Source organism: Aphis gossypii, chromosome 2, assembly GCF_020184175.1.
Source record: "Aphis gossypii isolate Hap1 chromosome 2, ASM2018417v2, whole genome shotgun sequence".
Lineage (NCBI taxonomy): Eukaryota > Metazoa > Arthropoda > Insecta > Hemiptera > Aphididae > Aphis > Aphis gossypii.
Genome location: NC_065531.1, coordinates 2,630,781 through 2,653,111, shown reverse-complemented (window position 1 = coordinate 2,653,111; position 22,331 = coordinate 2,630,781). Strand labels below are relative to the sequence as shown.

Genomic DNA, 22,331 nt, shown 5'->3' with positions numbered 1-22,331 from the left:
AATTAATTGATTGATTTTATAATTTTTTTCAACATCATAGTTTCTTTTTTTTATGTTTTATTTTATTTTTTTATTGTTATTCTTAATTTAAAAAAGAAAAACAATGAATTTAATTAATTTAAACTTTTATTTATTTATGAAATTTAATCTAAACAGTTGTACACACATTCTCAGCAGAAATTGTCAATTTAAACAACAAAATATAATTAAATTATATGAAAAGAATACATATTATAACTATATTATATTTTTATGACATTATGTAAATACTGAAATATTTAATTATTCATAATATTTTTTATACAATAGTACCTATACCTATTATTTTTTTTATTATTTTGAAGTTAGCATACTCAATATTTAGAGACATAGCTACTTTGTGAATTGTGAATTATTACCTATATAAATACTTATTTTAATTGATTAATCAATTAAGACCATAAGTAATACAAATATGATAATCTCAAATTATTTTAAATTATCATAAACATAATATTTAATGTTAATTGTTTATAAAATTTACAATGACTACTAATGCTAGAAGATATATATATTTTTTAATATATTAACTTAATTCTCAAGTGAAATCTGTTATTACATACTAACTTTTCATTAAACAGCATATTAGCATAAAATAATGTATCAATCATTGAACTAAAATAATGGGTATTCAATAATATTACATGTACTTATAGGGTTAAATAAAAATAATAAATTTATAACCAATCAGTTTAATAAACCAAATTTAATAAAGATTTAAGATTGTTACAAAATATTATGTACACAGAATTAAAATAAATACACTTAAGTATATTAAAAAACAAATGGATTTTGAAATCAATATTTATAAATTAGTAATTACTGAACAAGTCAAGTTTAAAAATCCATACTAACACCAGCAGGTTTTAAACAATGTTCAAATCCCATTTTCATAACAAACTGCCACATAGTGTTTGAATGGAAATTTTCTAGTTCATCAGCAAATAACAACCAGTCTAAGGATGGTAAAAGATCTAACAGGCCTTTGTTACACACGAGTTTTAATGTCTTGAAGAATAAAAGATTTTCTATAAACTCTATAGGATTATCAATCTCTTGATCATGCAGTGGATATTTTAATGTCTCTCTTAATATTGTTTCACACCATAAATAGCGACCAAGTTTTTCGCGTTCTTCTTTATTTTGAACAAATTGTAACACGGACAAAGCTCGTAAACATTGGTTTTCATCCAAGGTAATGTTATTTTTGTGTAAGTATAGATTAAAAATTTCTACAGGAGATAATACACGCATATTATTCAAATTTAAATTCAATAATTCCAGCACACAATCAGGAATATTTATCTGATGTTCAATAACTTCCAAATTTCTATCTATTATATCCAATTCTGGGTTTATAGCTAATGGCCCATTTTTTGCTAAAATCGCCATTTTATATAGATTTAATTGGTATTGTTTTCTAAGCACATTTGTTTCCTCCTTAGACCAACACTGTTTTAGAGATTCACATGTTAGGTTAATATTTTCAGAAAGACTTCCAGCTATCCAACCATACTTTGGATATGCTTCTAATGCTAATGCTATGTCATGTTCATATTTAGGTTTGCGACAAAAATTACGTAACATTTCCACAATTTTACCTTGTTCTAAGTACCAGGAAAACACAGTTTGACGAAAATTTTGTTCAAAAAGTTTATCCATAAAACTATACAATAAATCAATATTGTTTGTTTCAAAACAAACCTCTACTATAACTCTATGGTCTGCATATTTCTCAGCCAATTCAATTACTTTGTGGTGTTCTTTATAGTCCATAAGTTTTTTAAGTAGCTTATACCTAAGTTGTGTATAATTGCTGTCTATTTCAGAAAATACATCAATAGAGCTGGATAGTAAGGCATCCACCAAAAATGCAACTTGATCAGAAATTTCTGAACGAACTTCTTTGGTAATATTTGCCTTTTTAGCAAATTCAAGACTAATATTAATTTGTTTTATCAGCTCAGAACATATGCCTTCACTATTTTGACATAAAATCCAAGATATTTTAGATTGTTTTTGTTTGTTAATTGGGAAAAATTCAACGTTCTGTCTTCTGTAGTCCAATACAGCACAAAGCACTTTCACTAATATTCTATTGACATTGCATAAAATTAAACATATATCCACAGCACTGCGATTCGTAAGAGAAATTTCTTCACTATACATGCATAGTCTCTGCAAAAGAATATGTGACATACTGACTTGCTTATAAAACTTATCAATGTGTGTAAGGCCTGGAGGTGAAGAATAACTATCACCGTTGCTCTCAACTGCTTCTTTTATTAACTTATCTAATAATTCACTATGTTCAACTTCAATTTTTCGAAATGTTAATGTGGCTTGTAATTTCTCACTTAAATCTTTTAAAGCACATCCTGTATAAACTTGAGTTTCATATTTATTAATTTGCCTCATACGATCCCATAATCCAAGCTCTTGCAAAAATTTAAGATACCAGTGTATTGCTTGCTGTTTTTCTTCTAAATGACTTAATATTACCATTGACGATGATCTAATAGTAGGTTCACCATGAACACCCAACCAACGTGGATCATTGATGGGTATATCATTAACAAGATCTTCTCCAACTTTAAATACAGTTTTATCTAGGTTAGATTCATCAGTTGAATTCAATTCTTCTGGACATGCTTGTTTCACTAGTGCTCTACAATTGTCAATTTTACGGCTGACAAACTGTAGAAAAGCTGATTTCAATCTAGTTTCATTGCTTCCACTTTCTACTTCAGAATTTACAGCAATGTATTGATTTAAATCTGGAGATTGAAGAACACTTCTTGATTCATTAAAATCATACTCCACGTTGGTTATTTTAGTGACTACAGTTAAACAATGAGATTGAGTGAAAAACATACCATAATTGTTTACCACTGAACCTCCGCCAAATTTTAAATCACAATCAACACCAATGACATCAGTTTGAAATGGTTCAAAAGTAACTACAAGGATGTAATGTTTGGATAAAATAAATGCTTGTTGTTCAGTAATCAGCAGTTGAGGTGTAGATTCATTTAAGTATGAGTTTTCAATATTATTAAGAACATGTAAGGAAGTAATGGGACACTTACTATCTTGAATTTGTATGGTTGCTAAGATATAATAGTTGTAAGCTTGATTTGGTTTGGTGTGAATCAGAACAATAACCTCTTCATTGCGATTATTAGTTGGTTTCATATCAATAATTTCCATATCCATATCACCAGTACTGACACTATTAAACATCATAATTGAAAATTTTTCTTGTAAAGAATTTGCTAAGTTTACTTCAAATAATTGTTTTTCACTGTTTGGTTTTGAAACATTCCACTTGGTTAAAGTTGTACCATTAGTTGTAACTACATAAATGCGTTCAGTATAATCAGAAGAGCTTTTTAATACACAGCCACAAATGGTTTTAGGATCAGACTGTTGACCAGTTGATCCAAAAACAAGAGATGATAAATTCATAGATATATTGCCTAGCCAACCAGTAGATTCAGTCAATATTTTACTACTTATTTGAGGGCGAACAGTATCCATGTTTATTGTTACCATGACCAAATCAGCAGTTGTTGTTAGCAAAATATACCTAGAACTATCAACTTGATGTAGTAATTCACATTCCTTTCCCATCAAATCAGTATTGTATTCAAAATATTCTACTTCGTCATATACATCTCTCCAAAAACGTATCAACCCTTCAGGAGACACAGCTATACAACAAGCATGAGAAGACGACTTTCTTGTCTCAGGTTCAAAAACCCAAATCAGAGCAGCTTGATGTGCAACTTCACTTGCTGGTAATCCAAGTTCAAAACAAGGATTTGTTTTATTTTCTTTATTATTTTCTGCATTCCATACAAGAAGCTTGCGACCATAAACAAACCATGCCCATAAACTATCAGATAAACGAGCTGACCATATTAATTTATTCTTATTAGATATACTTAATCCTTCAAGTACAGGATTAGGAGTGTATAGACCATATGATTCTAACTGATATCGGTCCGATTTGCTAACAAAGCGTCCATCAAAATGTAGTGTATGTTTCTTGGTTGACACACTTTTATTCAAATTTATTGGAGGTCCTCTAGAATGAAGTTCTCTTCTTAAATCAAATGAAGCCATTGTTATATGCCTGAAAAAAAAAAACAAAAAACTTGAACATAGTATACAACATAATAAGAAAATAACACATTTTTAAAATAAATATAAAAAGGATAAGAAAAATAAATTGTATCTAATTAAAGTGATTATGCAAATGGTATCTTCATTTATATACTCAATAGACTACAAATAACAATGTATTAAGTAATATTTCTTAACTTTAAGAGGATGTCAGTGCACTATTTGTTTTCTCTCTCTGGCCCACGCGCAACATAGACAAAACGCATTCATGCAGAATCATTTTTTCTATGATTTTAACTTTTAAGTAATTTTCGAGTAAAACCACCCATTACAAAAAAGATAGAGAATAATATTTTTTTTGAGAGAATTACATATCGATTTGTCAAAATATGGTCTCAAAACAATTTAAATATCGTTTAAATTTAGAACATTATTTTATTTTGAAAGTCAAATAACAATAAAATATAAAATCGATACGTCATTCCCACAAAAATATTATTATCTGTCTTTTTTGTAATGGGTTAAACTCTAAGATTACTTAAAAACATAGAAAAAATTATTCTGTGTAAATGCGTTTGTCTATGTTGCGCATGGGCCAGAGAGAGGAAACAAATGGTATGCCCTCTGAATAAAATATATTCATACTATAATCATATAGGTATATTATTTTATTCTGTAATATACTAATAGATAACTCCTACATAATTAAATTTGAAACATACTTATTTATTTTATTTTTATATGATATAAAAAAACACACTTTTACAAACAAAAATAATCATACTTTTTATGATTTATAAGTATTTTTTTTTTAAATAAGCATTTGACAAAAGTCAAAACAAAAGGTTTAAAATTAATATGAAGACTAAACTTACCTTGGTTAAAAATAGATTAAATTAGAATTATATTTTTAAATTGATAATTTCAAAATTGATTCCATCCACAAAATTCTGAAACAAATTACATATAAATCAAAAATAAAAAAAAAGGCAATAGCTACTAAATTAACTTAAGATAAGTACCCTACAAGAAATACTTATATCTACTTATTTAATTCTTATGAGTCTTAAAATAATAAATGATTTTAATAGTACTAATAACATACAAACTTATTAACATTTTATTATGGTAATTATTTAAATGTATTTATAATAAACAATGAACACATTAGGTATTAAAATAATAATTAATAGTTCATCTAACAGATAGTTGAATGCTTATATCATAATCGATTATGTATAAGTTTTAGTGTACATCCAAGGTTTTTTTTTAATAAAACTGTCAATGTATTAAGGTTTCTTGGCCTAGACATACTCAGCATTTTTTTTTTTAGAAAAACAAATAGACAATAAATTATTTTATTAATGGTAATAAATAAATAAAAATAAAAATAATATACTTATTACTTTATTAATATTTAGTTATTTTAAGAATAACTAGTCTGTAAAAAAGGTTAACTTTTAAACTACCAATGAAACATCATCTTTTATATTATTAGTAGTACAGAGTACTATTTAAGGAATTCGATTAATTTAAAAAACTGAGTAATCAGTATAGAAATAAATACAAGAAAAAAGACAAACGTCACAAAATAATAGAAACAAATTTTGTCAATAACATTAATAGAGTTAAAATTTAAAAAAAGATCTTTGTGTACATTTGATCTTCTTGTTCAGGCAAAGTAATGAAAATTTCTCCTAGATATTAACTATCATGAACTATCAATAGTCATAACTTATAACTCATAATTAATGTTATCAGTTAAATTTTAATTATAAGATGATAATCAATATTTTAAATGAACAATCCAATAATAAATAAAAAAATAAAAATAATAATAAGCACAGCAATGGGATGACACTCTTGACAGAATTCACCTAACTCGGAATTAAATAAAAAAAAAAGTTTCACTTAATTCAACAATTCATAAACTGGCAATTATATATTATTATTAACTTTTAAATTTTAAATCCGTCTAAACTTGATTGACAATATCAATCCACCCAGAGTGGCTAAAGAATATTAATACATTTTACACTATAACTATAAAGAATAATATTATTTTACAATTATATGCTTGAAAAATAAATAAATTCTTTAAATTCTAATCGCTCATTATATTAACAATCAAGCTCATAAAATCAAACCATTTACCTATTTAAACAAAATAATTGACTAAAAATGTCGTGAATTAATCGACTAATTATTTCATTTATTTTTATAAATGTATTTATTAATAATAATTATAGATACCTTTGAAAAAATTGTATTACATTACGTGGTATTAGATTGAATCGTTCATCCACAAAGTTCTCGCTCAAATGATTGCACAGTTGTATAAAATAAAACCGTAGATCGGTAGATCCTCTTGGGTATATAATTATCTTACCTACACAAAGGATATTAGAATAAAGCAATAAATAAAGAACAAACTAATAAAATAACTTATAAAATAATTACCGGTAAAATTCTGTTTATTTGTTTAAATAAGTTTCAACAGTAGGTCGCATTTGTAAACACGATTTTTGCGGTTATGGCACAGAACATTGATAAGAAAAACATGATTAGATAACAAAAGACTGTTATCATAGAGTCACCCTGTGAGTTGTGACTGGGTAATAAATGGATAAATTTTGGGTACACCGATATATAATAATTATATAATTATAATATAATTATTATTTTTATACATCCATTGGTGCCTTAGTGGATACAAGTACATTTTTAATCGTGGTAGGTACATCATTGAGTAAATTTAATGGAGTACTATATCGACAAAACGAACAAAAAACGGTTATGTCCGTATCATGGAATAAAAATATTATATCTCATCCATAGACCTGTAAATAAACAACAAAAATTATTACTACTGATTCTGATTTCTGGCGCGCTAAATTTTATTATTATATATTTTATTTGTATTTTTAGTAATTATATCGTTGTATAATATTACTATAATATGTAAATTAGTATAATATTACTCATCAAACAATTAATTTATCTAACTTACTAGAAAAATACAATTCAAATGCATAATACTTAGGTAATTAAGCATATGTAATATATAAAAATATACAATTTATTTGTGGTATAATAGCAATTAGCAATTCTATGCTGTACTTGTTTGAATTATGTCACATAATAAATGAAATTCCATTTATTTTGTGGTTATATCATACTTGAAATATTGCATCCAAGCAGTAGTAAATACGACTACCTACCAATTTGATATTTGTACCTATCTTAGGTATACCCATATATTTCTTTGAAACTGAATACCTACTGGTACAATTATAATTATTCAGTTGAGCATAATATAATAAATTTTTCATTTCATTGATCATAATTTATTCATATTATAGGTTATTTATTCAAATAAAGCAATTTTTAGACTGTAGTATTAATAAGTAATTTGCATAACCATAGGAAATAAAATCAAATAATATGTACTTCGAGTTGGAACAATAGTTTAATAATTGAGAAGTACCTAAATATTTCATCTGTACTTAACAATTAACTCGGCACAAACGCACCTATTCAAATATACCAAAACGTCCAAAAAAGTTGGTAAAACCATTTTTTAGTCGTTTTTAAACAGAACGTTAAAACTCTTAACTTTACGACATATATCTACAATGATCATACTTCTATTTCTATTTTTTAACTTAAAACCCCTCCCGAATTTAATTTCTAGTTACGGCCTTTGTATATATACAAGAACGGGTAATTTTGAATTGTGTTGTTTTTCTATATTCTTGTTTATCACAAATGGTGCCACTCAAGACCGTATCAAGAATAATTCGAGGACCAATACATGTATAATATTAAAGTAATTTTATTGAATTTAGGTTTTGATAGTTTTATGAGGACGTTATATAGTATATACTGGTGATTTTCAGCGGTAAAAACACGTCCACGGAAACAAACAAACTGGCATTTAAAAGTAGTTTTGGAGTATGAATCTTAAATCACTTTTTTATGACTTTTCGTTTGTTTTGTGTAAACCATGAAATCTAAAAATTGTTTAGAAACAATTATTATTAAAGATAGGTAGGTACCCATTTTTAATTCAAATTAATTATTAACACGAGAAATAACGATTTTAATTACCTATCTTATTGTAATATTTTAAACAATTATTCGTGCGGGAACTTTAAACTTTAACGTACCTACTACCTATAGTTTATACGATTATACATATATTACCTACCTATACTTTGAATTTATTATACGTAATGACAATTTGGATTTCTTTTGAGATAGGTACTATTATGTATTTATACCTACTATGAATCTATTTTTACTGATTCTATAGTATTTACAAAAAGGTGTTATTAAAATTTGAATTATCTTTATTCTTAATAGAATATAATATAAGTATAAAAAAACGTGATCAGGTGGATACCGCTCTGCTGTACATTAGGTGGTTCACTATTTATATATATATAGGAGTGTTGAATTTGAATTTTGAATCAAATGATAGGTACCTATCTATGACTTATCATTTTATACGAAACACGATTCTGAAAGAAGATGATTTTTCAATCTAGAGGCTAGGAATGTTAGGATAATATAATATTATATAGAATAAGATAGCCTGACACATATTGTAAAATCAATACGTTCCTTACTCTGTTCAGAATATAATATATACCTACTTACCATAAATATTACTGTATTTAATATAATAGTAACTGAAAAAATGATATTAATTTAGGTACTGTAATTCTAAAAATAAAATAAAACAAATTTGCCTTATAAGTTTTGATAGCACGAAAAAATATCATGCAATAGGTATACCTATACTGCTAAATACTATTGGTGATCGATGTAGACTATAGACCAACGTTTCTTAAACTTTTTTATCCATGGAACCTTTTTTTATGTTTACTTTAATCGTGGAACCCTTGCGTATTTTTTTTAGATTTTTAGCTACTAATATTTAGCTTTCAACAATAAGTTATTACAGCTCGATAGTTAGACTTTGTACTTTGTTTCAATAGTTGTAACGCGTAAAACATTTTTTCCCGCTAGTCGCTAATCTTTAGTCAGACTTTTTTTGAACATTTTGAAAAAAAGCACTTTAGTTTTGCAGAACCCTGAAGTGATCTACGTGGAACCCTAGGATTCCGAGGAACACAGCTTAAGAAACGCTGCGACAGACTATAATAGATCGGCAGTTTTGCTTAAAAATAGTTTTTCGTATTTTAGTATCATAAAATTCAAACTTAATATATTCATAACAGATAAAAAAAAATTAATATAGTGACATATTAGACACCGGGGTAGTACACACTTATCTACCTTTTTCTATTGAATTAATTAAATATTATGTACCTATTGTCAAATTGCAATGCTTTAAAAGCTCTGCCATACAAAATAGATTTTTTAGCGCTACTGACGGACAACGTGTTGAACTGAACGCCGTCATATTAACATTTTATACGTTTATTGTGTCCACAGGGAGCGCTGTAAATTCATGATTTTCTTTCACTTTAATGAGATAAGAATGCCCGTAAATATTTGTGAAATCAGCCCGTTTTGAAATAAATAATAAGTGAAATGTGATATAATATACTTACTTATCTATGTGTGATAACGAGAAAGTATATCGAATTTCGATAAACTCAAGATTCAAGAATTACCTCCTTCATCATTCTTTATCATTTATCTTCAAAATGACGTATGTATAATATTTTTAAAAGCTCATTAGCTCGTATACTAAAACCTCAATTAATATTTTAGGCAATAATTTATTATAACAATATTATGTTGTACATACGACAACAGACGACCGACAAAATAGAAAACGATGATATATTGTCAATTGTCATCAAATAGTTATTGGTTTTGAATTATTCGTATTTTTTTGAACACCGACGAATAGCCAACTCTCAAAAAGCACGATCAGATTTTGTTTAATAGGTCAAAAGAGACAGCAACACAAGACATGGATGTGGATCAAAATGTGAAAAATGAATCTGGTAAACTTTATTTTAAAATTAATAAATTAACAACATATATCAAAACAAAATTTTATAAACTATCATTTTAAACAACAAAGATTTTGATTGTAATTTTTAGATGTATCTAGTAACAGTCTTATTCATCTGAAACACAAACAAATACAATACCAATGATTATCAAATTATAAAAGTTTTATGAATTTGTTTCAGTGTCAACAGTGGATGACACAACTACAATAACGGAATTAAAGACGGAAAACGATCAAACGATGTCTACCACAAAAGCAGTGGTCATATTAGTCGTTATATTCTTAGCGTCCTTACTCATTTTAGCATATTTGTATTACAATTTCCCTCAGTTGACAGAGTATGTACTAAAAAAATTTGATACTAAAGGTACTAAACAGCTAGTTATATTAATTATTATTTAAAGGGAAGAAAAAAAATACATCAAAATTCCAAGGAATACCACAGACATGCAAAACTTGGGTAGAGTCTTGGAAGATTACAAGGATACATACTATACTCAAGTGTTTATGTCAATTTTCTTCTGTTACATATTGTATCCTTTGAATACCTACATTGAATTTTAATCATTAAACAAATTGTTATTTAATTATTATTGATTTACCTTAACTATTAATTAAATATTAGTTTGCAAACATTTGCAATACCTGGTTCAATTTCATTGTCAATATTATGTGGATTTTTATACCCATTTGTATTAGCATTAGCAATCATATGTTTTTGTTCAGCAATGGGTGCATGTTTTTGTTACTTATTGTCTATGACAATTGGAAGGAGATTAGCATACAAATACTTCCCAGATAGAATCAAATCATATGCAAAATTGGTTGGTGTTTTTTGAATTTGTCAATACAATCAATAATAAATAATTACATTTTTTTTCCAGGTTAAGAAACACAATGATAATATGTTCTGTTATATAATGTTCTTGCGAATAACTCCATTTTTACCTAATTGGTTTATAAATGTATGTGCTCCACTAGTTGATGTTCCGTTAATACCATTTTGGCTGGGAACTTTTTTTGGTAAATATTTAAAAGAAATATGTTTTAATTGTATTTAAAAATACATATAAGGTATTAATACTTTTTGAAACATTTAAGAGGCACATGGAATTCTAAAATTGTATATGATACTTAATTGTTTTGAGGTGAAATCATTTTAAGGTTTTGAATAAAATTTAAATTGTGACCTACATTCTTAGTTTAATTATTCAAATATTTTTATTGAAAGTAAAATTTTCTATTAAATATTTATTTGTCTTTTTAAAGCATTTGTCTAAATAATGAGTACTATATTTTTAGTTTTATAGTCTATATATAGACAATAATAATTTCAATTTGAAACTTTTAAAAATGCAAATTTTTAATTATAGTTAGATAGAAAAAAATTATGTTTATTATTTTATATAAAATGGGAGAAAACAATAATTTATGCGATCAACAGCTAAGATAATTTTTTGGACTTTTCGTAAAAAATATTTAGCTTAAATTAATTGATTAATATATATCATTTATAGATAACCAAACCACATGATAATAAATAAATTTAAAATTTAATAACTAATATTTCATGATTCTATTATTTTAATTCTAGGAGTAGCAGTACCATCTGTGTTGGTTGTACAAGCTGGACAAACTTTACATCAGGTGGCATCAGAGTCCACCTGGTCATGGTCTTCCGTCCTACTCTTAGCAACTTTTGCTGCCCTGTCATTACTGCCTGTATTATTCAAGGCAAAATTAAGAGACAAATTTGACTGAAAAAATGTTGACTGCCATATTGAAGGACATTCCATTAGTGTAGTCTAGATTCCCTACCCATCTATGCCTCTTCCTTATGTCACAATGTCTCATAAAATTAATACATTTATAATATATTAACATTATGAAATAATTTATAATAAATTAAAATTACTTTGTTACCTTTGGATTCCAGAAAACTTTTCATATATTTTTAGAAGCCATAATGGTGTCTGAGGCTTCAACAATTGAAGTGAAACTTCAAAATGACACATTTCTACTTGTTCTGCCTTTATATTGTCTTCCAAAGCTTTTAACGAAGCTTCATGGCAGATTGAAATAACCTTATAGAAATACAATTATTACTTAATACAATGTATTTTATGATATAAATATATAATTTTTATATTTACTTCTGCGCCAGAATAGTTTTCAGTAAGTTCAACTAATTTATTGATATCTACATCAGATGATGTTGGCATTTTTGAAAGTTTTAGTCTTAATATCTCCAAACGTGTAGTTTTATCTGGTAGTGGAACATACACTTTACGATCTAATCTTCCTGGTCTCAAAAGAGCCTAAGAAAAATGATGTAATTTAATAATAAAATTATAAAAAAAAACTTGACAATTTTAATTACAGAATCAATAAGATCTGGTCTATTGGTTGCAGCTAAAATAGTGACATTTCCTAACGGTTGAACACCATCTAATTCTGTTAGTAATTGGGCTAAGACTCTAGAATGAACTCCACTAGAACCACTGTCTCCTGCACCTCTTTCACCAGCTAAGCCATCCAGCTCATCAAAAAATACAACGCAAGGAGCTACACTTCTAGCTCGCATAAATGTTTCTCGGACAGCACGTTCAGATTCTCCAACATATTTGTTAAAGAGTTCAGGTCCTTTTACTGATATAAAATTGAAGTGACTCTCTGTTGCTACAGCTTTAGCAATCATTGTTTTAGAACAACCTGGAGGCCCGTATAGTAGAACACCGCGTGGGGGAGTGATACCCATACGTTTAAAAGCTTCTGGATGTTTAAGTGGCCATTCAACGACTTGCCTAAGTTTTAATTTTATGTCATCTTGGCCACCTATATCTGTCCATTTGACCTATAAGAAAAATGTAATAGTTCAAAATATTGGTAAAATACTGAAGATTCAATGTAAAACTTACATTAGGTACTTGAACCATTACTTCTTTAATGGCCGACGGTTTTACTTGAGTTATAGCGGTACACATATGTTTATAAGTGACATTTTCATTATTAATTGCTGCTTCAGTTAGTGCCCGGTTAACTACAGCTAACAAATCAGCTCCTACAAATCCTTGAGCTTTAAATGCTAAGGAAGTTATTTCTTCTTCGCTTATTTTTTGTTGAATAACAGATAATTGTTTTGTCAAAATATCTCTACGTTGCAATTCATTTGGTACTGGTAATTCAATCTCGTAATCAAACCTAAATTTTGAAAAATTATAACAATATGGGTAAAAAAAAATTAAGTTCATAACTTATTAATCAATATACCTTCCAGGTCTTCGTAAATTGCTATCAATAGAACTTAAGTTGCAAGTAGTACCGATAATAGCTACTCCATTATGTTTGGTTGATTTTAATAAATCAAACATAGTTTGAAGTGTGTTCATAATCCTTCTTTCAAGGTCTGAAGATTCATTTGATTTGCTTAATGTTTCTAATTTATCAATTAGAATGACACTAGGAGAATTAATTATAGCTTCTTCAAAAAATAATTTCAATTTTGCTTCAGACTGTCCATATATCTTGCTTAGAATTTCCCAACCTTTAATTTCCACCACATGTCTTTTCAATGAATAAGTTATAGTTTTTGCTAATAATGTTTTTCCAGTTCCAGAAATACCATGTAAAAGAAAACCGCAAACATCTAAAAAAAATCTACTTAATAAATATTTAGTACTGTTTTACTTCATATTTTAGCATTAGGTTACTTTGATATTTTGATTTCTGTATCACATTCATTATTTTTTCATAAATATTAGACAATCCACCAACATTTGATAATGGGTAAGTTATATTATCTTCATTGAGATGATTTATTATATTCCATGTAGTAGAAGACGAAATATGATAAAATTGTTCATTGTTTATATTCATAGTTTGCATTTGTTTGTTCAAATCAACATTAGGAAAAGTACAAATTTTAGATACTTCTAAAACGAGACTACGTCCATAAAAGTCAAAACATAAAAAATCTGAAGGTTTAATGATACGCCCTTCATATTTATTAGAAATGTGAGTTAACAGATGCCGTATGAATTCTCCATCTGGTAATTGATCGTTGTTAGATAAACGGATTTCAATGCTTTGAGCTTCACTAGGTGGAATTTTAAATCGCTCCACAGAAACATGTTCCAATTGATCTAATTCATCCGTCAACACTATAAAATAATGAAGAAAAAGGGAATCGATAAAGCAAACAATTTAATCATCAAGTTATGGCATAATCATAGGCACAATTAGGTTGGTGATAAAAAAGGCTTAGCTCCCTCCCCCCCCCCAAAAAGTGTAATGAAAAATAACAGTGAGTCGTTTATGAAAAATGAAACCTTTTGAATTTTTCTTTTCAATAAAAAAAAACCCCCAAACTAATTAACCATAATAATACGTTAATTATTTTATCAGTCTATATTGTTTGATACAAAAAATAGCTCACGTTTATCACAATCTCTAATTAAAAATCATCATAAACTACAGAACATTAACAACTTTAATGTTTCATAAATAAAACATACATAATACACAGTAGGTACGTACACTGGCTCTAATTAATTGCAATCATCTATCAGTTAATGTTTACATGTTATTGACTTCTCTTTTTAGGAGATATTTCGAAGTTCATAGTTGCTAGATATTAGACATAAGATAATCATGTTAATTGTACATGAACTGTCAGTAGTTTTGTCGTGGGCTTGTAAAATATTTTAAACACAATTATCAATTATGACTAGTAAGAAATATTTTAGTATTTTTAAATCCATAAAATGAGCAATGCTTTTGACTAAAAATTGTATAGACTATAGTTAGTGCTAAACAAAGTTTTGATATTAATGATATTAAACAAGTCATTACTAAAGATGTGGATCTAATATAAATCAGAAATTGCAACAAGTAGTTTTCACTATTTTCATAAGTATAAGCAGCCTGTAAAATATTGTTATTTCTATACGATAAATAAATAATTAGCAAAAAACAATAACTAAACAAAAGCAATTTTCAAATTTATCATTGAATATAACATAATGAATATCGAGACAACTTATAGTCTTGAAACTAAAATGATTATTGATATATTTTTATTATATCATAGATATTTATTTTTAAAATGATTTGTAGTATTGTTTTTTCATAAGTTTTAATATTAGATAATATTTAACTGTTGGGGGGGGAGGTGCAAAAGTAAACCGTCAAGTCTCCTGTATCAAAACAAATTTAACATCCCCAGAAATGATGCCCTAGTTGTGCCCGACACTTGAAGAAATAATCATTCAACCTTCTTTGGAGAAATATACACTCGACAGTGGCAAGTCGTCCGACAGCCAGATATGTTTGACAAACGTCTTGTTGCCACACTTCACAATGACCGGTTCGCCGAGCACAAAGCCACACAACTGAATCGCAGCAATCGGCACGACCACATTGTCATTTCCCACCATGTATTCGTCATCTGTAAAACATTGTTGAACGTATCAAATTAATTAAATCCCAATATTATATATTGTGTTGTTGAAGACTGCACATGACATATCGTGCTGCGTACGATAAAATACACAAATGTCTCGTACCTTTTGTGTACAGCTTGGCGTACGAGTAAAGACAATGGTCGTTTACGAACGCCTGGGTCCAATTAGATGTGCTTGGCGGACAATGATCTGTGAAATGGGTTTCCAAATCCGTCAAGTACAATGTTGACATACAGGTGTCGCACGTGTGATACTTAAAGGCCGGTCCGGTCGAACGCCTGGGTTTCGTCATTTCTAATCGTCTACGATCTGTGGCAGGAGGCTGCGGCAAGAAGAAGACGATCGAATTGCCGGACGAGTGAACGATGTCAGTCGTCCGTATTTTGTTTTTGAATTCAAATCCCGTACAAAACAAATAACAATAAACTTTGCCGTCCGTTTATCACCCGAACCTCGAAAACTGATCAAAACACACGAGTGTTGAACAGTGTGGCCTCTAGTCACGGTTCACATTTTTTGCCGTCTCAGAGACGGTTACACCTAAAACTCCAAAAATAGAACTATTACATTACATGATACAATATTATAATTTCTAAAAATATTAGACAATAATAAAACGACATAATATCACGATGGCCGGAACCATAAGTTCTTTATAATCGTGGCTGAGACTGAAAGCTGAACTGCTAACTCCAATTATTAATAATGGATCGTCTGACGAAGTAAATACAACCAGGTATTAACTACTAAGGGAAAACCTTAGAAAATACTGTTTTGGAACTTCAAATTTCAATTATAAATAATATTATTTCTAGAAGTATTCAAAAACCATACAATTTAAAGGTTTATACCGTGGTTGTATAGCCGCTATTGGTACAATGATACCAACTGATAAATGATAAAAAAATTTCATACTTGTATTTTATAACTATAAATTGTAATATTAATTATTAAAGTAATATTATAATCCATGGCTAAATTAAGTTTTATTGATATTTATTGATTGAATATATTATTATATAAATACTAAATAGCTACATCATATTAATTGAAAGATATACATTTAAAATTTAAAAGATTTTAAACTAAATACTTAATAGTAATATCAAGAGGTTGATTTATTTGGTGCGTCATTCGTCACCTTGTGATTATAACCTGAAAAATCCTGAAAGGCTTATATTCGATTTATAATAATTTCATTGTTTACAATTTAACTTAAAATGGAAATACATTATGATCTAAATGCGAGTCATAGTGTAATACAGCTCTAAATTGGTAGACATTTTATGCATTTGAAAAAAGTCGCGTGAAAGTAAATTGTAATACCTATATTAATATTATAATATAAACAATAAATGGTTCGATTATAAAATCTAATAACAATTTTAAATACCTACTATAAAATATAGTGTGAATGCTGTTAATTATTTTGACTACTTATACATTTTTCTCATTCTACTTTTATGCAAGTATACCACTTTTACTCAAGGCTCAGTTATGATAATATAATGTAAAATATAAAAATCGTAAGTTCATATTGGTAGTACATTATCATAATTTTATTGTATATGTACATGAATATTAAATAGGTACATATAAAAACAAAAAAATTAGGTAACTAGGTGAATTCGTTATTTGAGATTTATTTTTTATTAAATCATTTTAATGAAGTTTGCATAAACTTAAAAACACTAATGTATTAATTTTTTTTGTTGGTAATAAAACATTACATTATAATTGTTTTATTAAAATTTTTAATGCAAAAGTACAACTCGGTATTGCTCTATAATAGTCTTATTAATTATTAACATCACATTTGTATAGTTTTTATAACTTTTTTTTCTGAATAATGTAAAAACTGAAGAATATCATTTATTAAACATTTTTTTTTCTGTTAGTTTAACAAAGTAAAATAGAAATAAAAAATTAACCATTTTATATTATATCAATTTTAACTTGGATATTTTTATAAACCTTTGATGATATCGTAATTTATGTATGCACAATAATAGGTAGCTACTATCATTATTGAGCATAATAATATACCTAATAGGCTAGGTATTTATTTTATAATCAATGGTAAGTATAAATATATTGAATATTGAGCTACAAACGAAATGGATTGTGTTCTATATATCTATATGGTACGAAGGATAAACAATGTAAATAATCTAGTCTATTTTTGGTACCACCTATCTACTGTTTTTATTTTTTTCCACCGAGGCACTGAATGAGTTGGATAAAACTCAGCTATCATTTTATATAAGTTCGATTATTTAGTGTACACTTCATATATATTTTAATATTAAATATATCATAACATAATAAGCTGAATAATTATTAATATTTTATGGATAATTGAAATATTTCTATAATTTATTCTAACTAGCGTCTAGCTTCTTAACTGATAAAAGTAATATAAATGGTTACCTATTAAACAGCAATGAAAAATGTAATAAAAATTGAAACACAAATATCTCATGAATATACGTACATCGTAGGTACATGTCAACATTTTAATCATGTACCAACTTAGTTAAGTCTTAAGTATATCACATCAGCGCAACAAACAAGATTATCAAAACGTCTAGTAAATCCAATATTATTTGGAGTGTATGTGCAGTATTTGTGTATTGTATTCGCAGAACCCAAAAACCGATTTTGCAGCAAAACGCGTATTTATGAAAAACAAACACAGTGCCAAAGCTTTGTTCATATACAACAATACAAAAAAAAAAAAATACCAATCAAAGTCAAACAATTCTCGGTAACGTATATGAACCCATCTATATGTGCAACCTTTGGAAAAAAAATCCCTCGCAGAAGGTTAAAAAATACAAACATACAAACTAATTAAACTAACAATTAAAAAACTATTATTAGTGCTAAATGATTTCAAACACTCAGCAAACGGAACAAATATATTAAAAAAAAAATCACAACATTTAAAAAGTCACTGTACTACCTATATTTGTGTCATATTTTCATCAAAATAATTGTATATTTAACAAATTGTTAACATACACGTTGTTATAGCTGATTATTTCTCAATCTGTGCAGACGGAAATATTATGTAAATGCTGGTAGGTAAATCAATTGCTAAATAACAACCACATCTTTTTACAGATCTTAATATTCTTGACAATAATTGTAATAATGATAATGTGTTTCAAAGAGTGGCACGGCACTTTTACTACACCTATGTATAATTTCAAGTGTTTTGATTTAGGTACCTAACCTAACCATAGGTATATTTTAATAACTAATATCGAGTATAAATGAAAAAAAATTGTTTTTGTGTTCTATTTAAAATCTAATATGACCATTTTATAAAAAATATTTCCAAATATCTAATACCTACTATTAAATTCCATCTGAATTAAAATGTTTGGGCATACCTAACCTATTTTACTATTTGGTACCTATAATAATGTTGTATAAATTATAAATTATTGACAGGAGGCGGGTCGCGTTATTGTAAACGCACTATATATTTATAACCATATAGGTATTGAATATACTAGGTGGGTGCGGCTAAGTACGATGACAAACATCACTCTGTATATAAATGTGTGTGTATGTGTACGTTTAAGTAGTTACAATAATATATATTTAAAAGTAGATAGGTACCTATGTAGACTACATATAGTTATAATACTTAGGTGGTGGAGTCCGATATATTATAACGACACATTTATTGAGCGTATTTATATTGTATAGATACGGAGTGAATCTTTTATCAAACACCACCCATTATTTCAATATCTATTAACGTTTTTGAAAATAATTTTTTTTTACACAATTTTCAGTCGAAATTTAAAAAAAACATTAAAAAAAATTTAAATATTTTTTATAGTTGTATAAGTTTTTTTTCTTTTTGAACTATTATAACATACATTTTAAATTTTATATTCTAAAGCAGAATATTTTTTGGAGTATTTTGATTTTTGGTACATATAATATTCAAAATTCAAACTAGTATAGCTTATGAGTTGTATAAATTAAGGTGACAATGAGTTTTATTCGATAAAAGAATCACTCTGTATATATATAAATGTACATAAACATATAAAATTATGTATAGTACATGGTCGGTCGGTCGATCGACTGCAAGTATATAATATTATAATATTATTATGTGCACGCGCGCTTATATATGTAAAAGTCAGCTTTAACATTACCTTTTGGCTTTTATGTACCTATTATATGATCGTCATTAACGCGGTAATTTCCATTGATGGGACATTCGCTGTTATAGCGTTATAGCCTTTGTAGGTACTATAAATTACATATATTAAAAAATAATATTAATGATAATATTAAAACAATTAATTGTCTATATCGAATCAATTGTTTAAAAATAAAAATGTTAAATAATAATATTGATTATTGTTAAGTACATAACATATAAGCACACGCGAGACAAGTCCGCTTTATGTATAGATATACGTCAACCCTGCAGCTGCATCGTGCACTTGTCTTATTATAACATATAATGGCTAATATACTGCATCTATCTACTGCAGTAAAATGGTCACAATATAACACGTTTGCCATTATTCGTTAAAAAAAAATATTTTTTTTAGGGGTTTTCACTTGCGAATCGCTATTAATATATAATAATATGTGTTATGTGTGTATGTAGTATAAATATATATATATATTTGTACTGGTACTCTATGTCTCTAAAACACCAGATCCGTAACTTGGTGTTCGCAGGTATTTATTCTTAACGTATAACTTAAGTTGTGTTGTTACTCGTGTGTTAACCATGTTATATAACGTCGCATGGAAACTGGAATGGATTTATTGTATATGTATAGTGTATATACATAGCAGGTGGAGAAATCGATTGGCTTATAAACATACTTTAAATATATTCTTTATGGCGGTGGAATTTACACATTTTTTAGTCTAAATAAAAAAATACTGATGGAGTCACAGAAATACTGATATCCCAACATTTTATCCCAATTTATTTTACTCGGTGAAATCGATTCCCCAACGAAAACCAAAAAGCCTGCAAAACCCGCAGAAATAAAATTCCAAAGCTGAATGTACTTTCAACAATATGTATCAAATACGGTGATCTATATAAATATATAATGTATTCAGGTTATCCCTGAATGGTCTCGGGATATATAATATATAATATTTATGTATAACCTAACCGTTGTAAGTTCATTACATTTTTTTTTAAATTTGGTATGAATTGAAATAATTTGATGCAATATGTATATTATATTGTTTTTATTATTTTATAGTCATTGTTGTGTTTCAATAATAATTGTATCAAACAGTATCATTTAATAATATTTATATTTGTTTTATTCAGAAGTTAGAAGAGTTGGTATTTATATTTCTTTTTTTTTGTCACTAAAAAATTTAACTCGTTATCGTATTATATAAGAGTATATCGATTAGAAATTTGAATATAATTAATTCTAAAATTTTCAAACAATCATCCGGTTTATATTATAGACTATAAAGGTTTAAATTAAAACTTTTTTAAAAAAAATTCTTTGAATTGTATGGTAAGCTATTTTGAGAATACAATTAATGCGTTTTGAATTTTAATTACTGTGGTTTTCATTAAAATTAAAATTGATATCAATATTATTCATTAATTTTATATAGCTTTATGTCAATGAGCATATTATAATATTTAACTATAAATCGTTTTGTTATTATTTATTTCTAACTTATAAATAAGTTATTTGAGATTATTTCATAGTCTCTGCTGAATATTTAAACTTACTACCGAATACATTGTTTAATTTTTAATCTAGACTAAAAAATTTTTTTCTTAGAATATCTCCTTATCTATATGTATTTATTTATCGATTATTTTTCATAAAATTGGAACGTTTACAATTTTTAATATTTTGAAATTTTCTAATAATGTAAGAAATAAAAAGGTTCTATATCTCTAGCTGGTTTAAATTGTAAAATGTTGATCTTAGGCATACATGATACATACATTACTATTAGGCCTCTATCTTTGGAAATAGCATAATATGCAAAACTGTAACCATAGTGCAATTATAATAATATTATCTAGTAGCTTATATGAAATAGTTTGATGTAAGTAGTTATTTACGTCCAAAAAGCTTGTGTGATATGAAATTATTATTTATTATTAATTCATTGAGAATTGGTGTTGATAAAATGATACAACAAAGTTATAATATTATATAATATTCTTAAAATATGTTATGGATACCGTGGAAGACTAAATCCTGTTATTGTCACTGGTCGTTTAACAAAAAATATATTCTTACTGAAATTTTAATATTGTAGCCTGTAGGTAATCGTAAATAATAATACTTAATATATCCTATATATTATACTTACACTGTTTAAAGTATGTATATGATTAACCACAATCATAAACTTTATGTATTTATAGATATTTAATTTTTTTTCTAAACATATAATAAATTTCAGGGAATTACAAATTAATCAAAAATGTTTCTCTGATGTTGTTCAATTCGATATTATTTGAATTAATTCCAAAAGCTATCAAACGAAAAACGTATTTAATATGTAAAGAACGCGTAATTTTGGTTAGCTCCACTATTCTATTATTCGTCATTATGTTTCATGGAAACTACAAAAATTAATTTTTTCTCTAGGAAAAGTAAAATTAATATTTTTACTGTAATAATCATAATTGTACCCATTAAATTTTTGTGATTTAAAATAAA

At 27.0% G+C, this 22,331-nt stretch overlaps 3 protein-coding genes across 4 annotated transcripts; 1 reads left to right on the top strand and 2 right to left on the bottom strand.

Annotated features, from left to right (window-relative positions):
• Positions 1-729: 729 nt before the first annotated feature.
• On the bottom strand, positions 730-6,788 carry LOC114123724 (nuclear pore complex protein Nup133). Its single transcript, XM_027986789.2, has 4 exons — positions 6,628-6,788; positions 6,421-6,556; positions 5,043-5,117; positions 730-4,177 (listed from the first exon to the last, which is right to left on the bottom strand). Exon 4 carries the CDS (start codon positions 4,165-4,167, stop codon positions 877-879), a length of 3,291 nt encoding a protein of 1,096 aa, XP_027842590.2. The 5' UTR covers positions 4,168-4,177; positions 5,043-5,117; positions 6,421-6,556; positions 6,628-6,788; the 3' UTR covers positions 730-876.
• Positions 6,789-9,683: 2,895 nt separating this feature from the next.
• LOC114123727 (transmembrane protein 41B-like) lies at positions 9,684-12,084 on the top strand. 2 transcript variants are annotated; one of them, XM_027986792.2, is made up of 7 exons: positions 9,684-9,850; positions 9,913-10,151; positions 10,344-10,500; positions 10,567-10,695; positions 10,788-10,986; positions 11,047-11,185; positions 11,757-12,084. In XM_027986792.2, the coding sequence occupies exons 2-7, from the start codon at positions 10,118-10,120 to the stop codon at positions 11,921-11,923; spliced, it is 825 nt and encodes a 274-aa protein (XP_027842593.1). In that variant the 5' UTR covers positions 9,684-9,850; positions 9,913-10,117; the 3' UTR covers positions 11,924-12,084. The 2 variants fall into 2 exon arrangements, with proteins under 2 accessions (XP_027842593.1, XP_050055669.1); XM_050199712.1 differs by lacking the exon at positions 9,684-9,850 and having other exon boundaries at positions 9,859-10,151.
• Positions 10,137-16,182, bottom strand: LOC114123726 (ribosome biogenesis protein SPATA5). The gene is made up of 9 exons (XM_027986790.2): positions 15,727-16,182; positions 15,435-15,608; positions 13,873-14,322; positions 13,433-13,808; positions 13,081-13,363; positions 12,543-13,016; positions 12,316-12,480; positions 12,086-12,246; positions 10,137-10,277 (listed from the first exon to the last, which is right to left on the bottom strand). Exons 1-9 carry the CDS (start codon positions 15,914-15,916, stop codon positions 10,274-10,276), a joined length of 2,277 nt encoding a protein of 758 aa, XP_027842591.1. The 5' UTR covers positions 15,917-16,182; the 3' UTR covers positions 10,137-10,273.
• Between the last annotated feature and the right edge of the window lie 6,149 nt (positions 16,183-22,331).

Coding starts and splice junctions, on each gene's coding strand:
- LOC114123727 (XM_027986792.2), top strand. CDS start 10,118: ATGGATGTGGATCAAAATGTGAAAAATGAATCTG. Junction 10,696..10,787: donor ATTTTCTTCTGTTACATATT/GTATCCTTTGAA, acceptor ATTAAATATTAG/TTTGCAAACATTTGCAATAC. Junction 10,987..11,046: donor TCAAATCATATGCAAAATTG/GTTGGTGTTTTT, acceptor TTTTTTTTCCAG/GTTAAGAAACACAATGATAA.
- LOC114123724 (XM_027986789.2), bottom strand. CDS start 4,167: ATGGCTTCATTTGATTTAAGAAGAGAACTTCATTCTAGAGGACCTCCA.
- LOC114123726 (XM_027986790.2), bottom strand. CDS start 15,916: ATGACGAAACCCAGGCGTTCGACCGGACCGGCCTTTAAGTATCACACG. Junction 13,364..13,432: donor AATTTACGAAGACCTGGAAG/GTATATTGATTA, acceptor TTCAAAATTTAG/GTTTGATTACGAGATTGAAT. Junction 12,247..12,315: donor AAAACTATTCTGGCGCAGAA/GTAAATATAAAA, acceptor TATTTCTATAAG/GTTATTTCAATCTGCCATGA.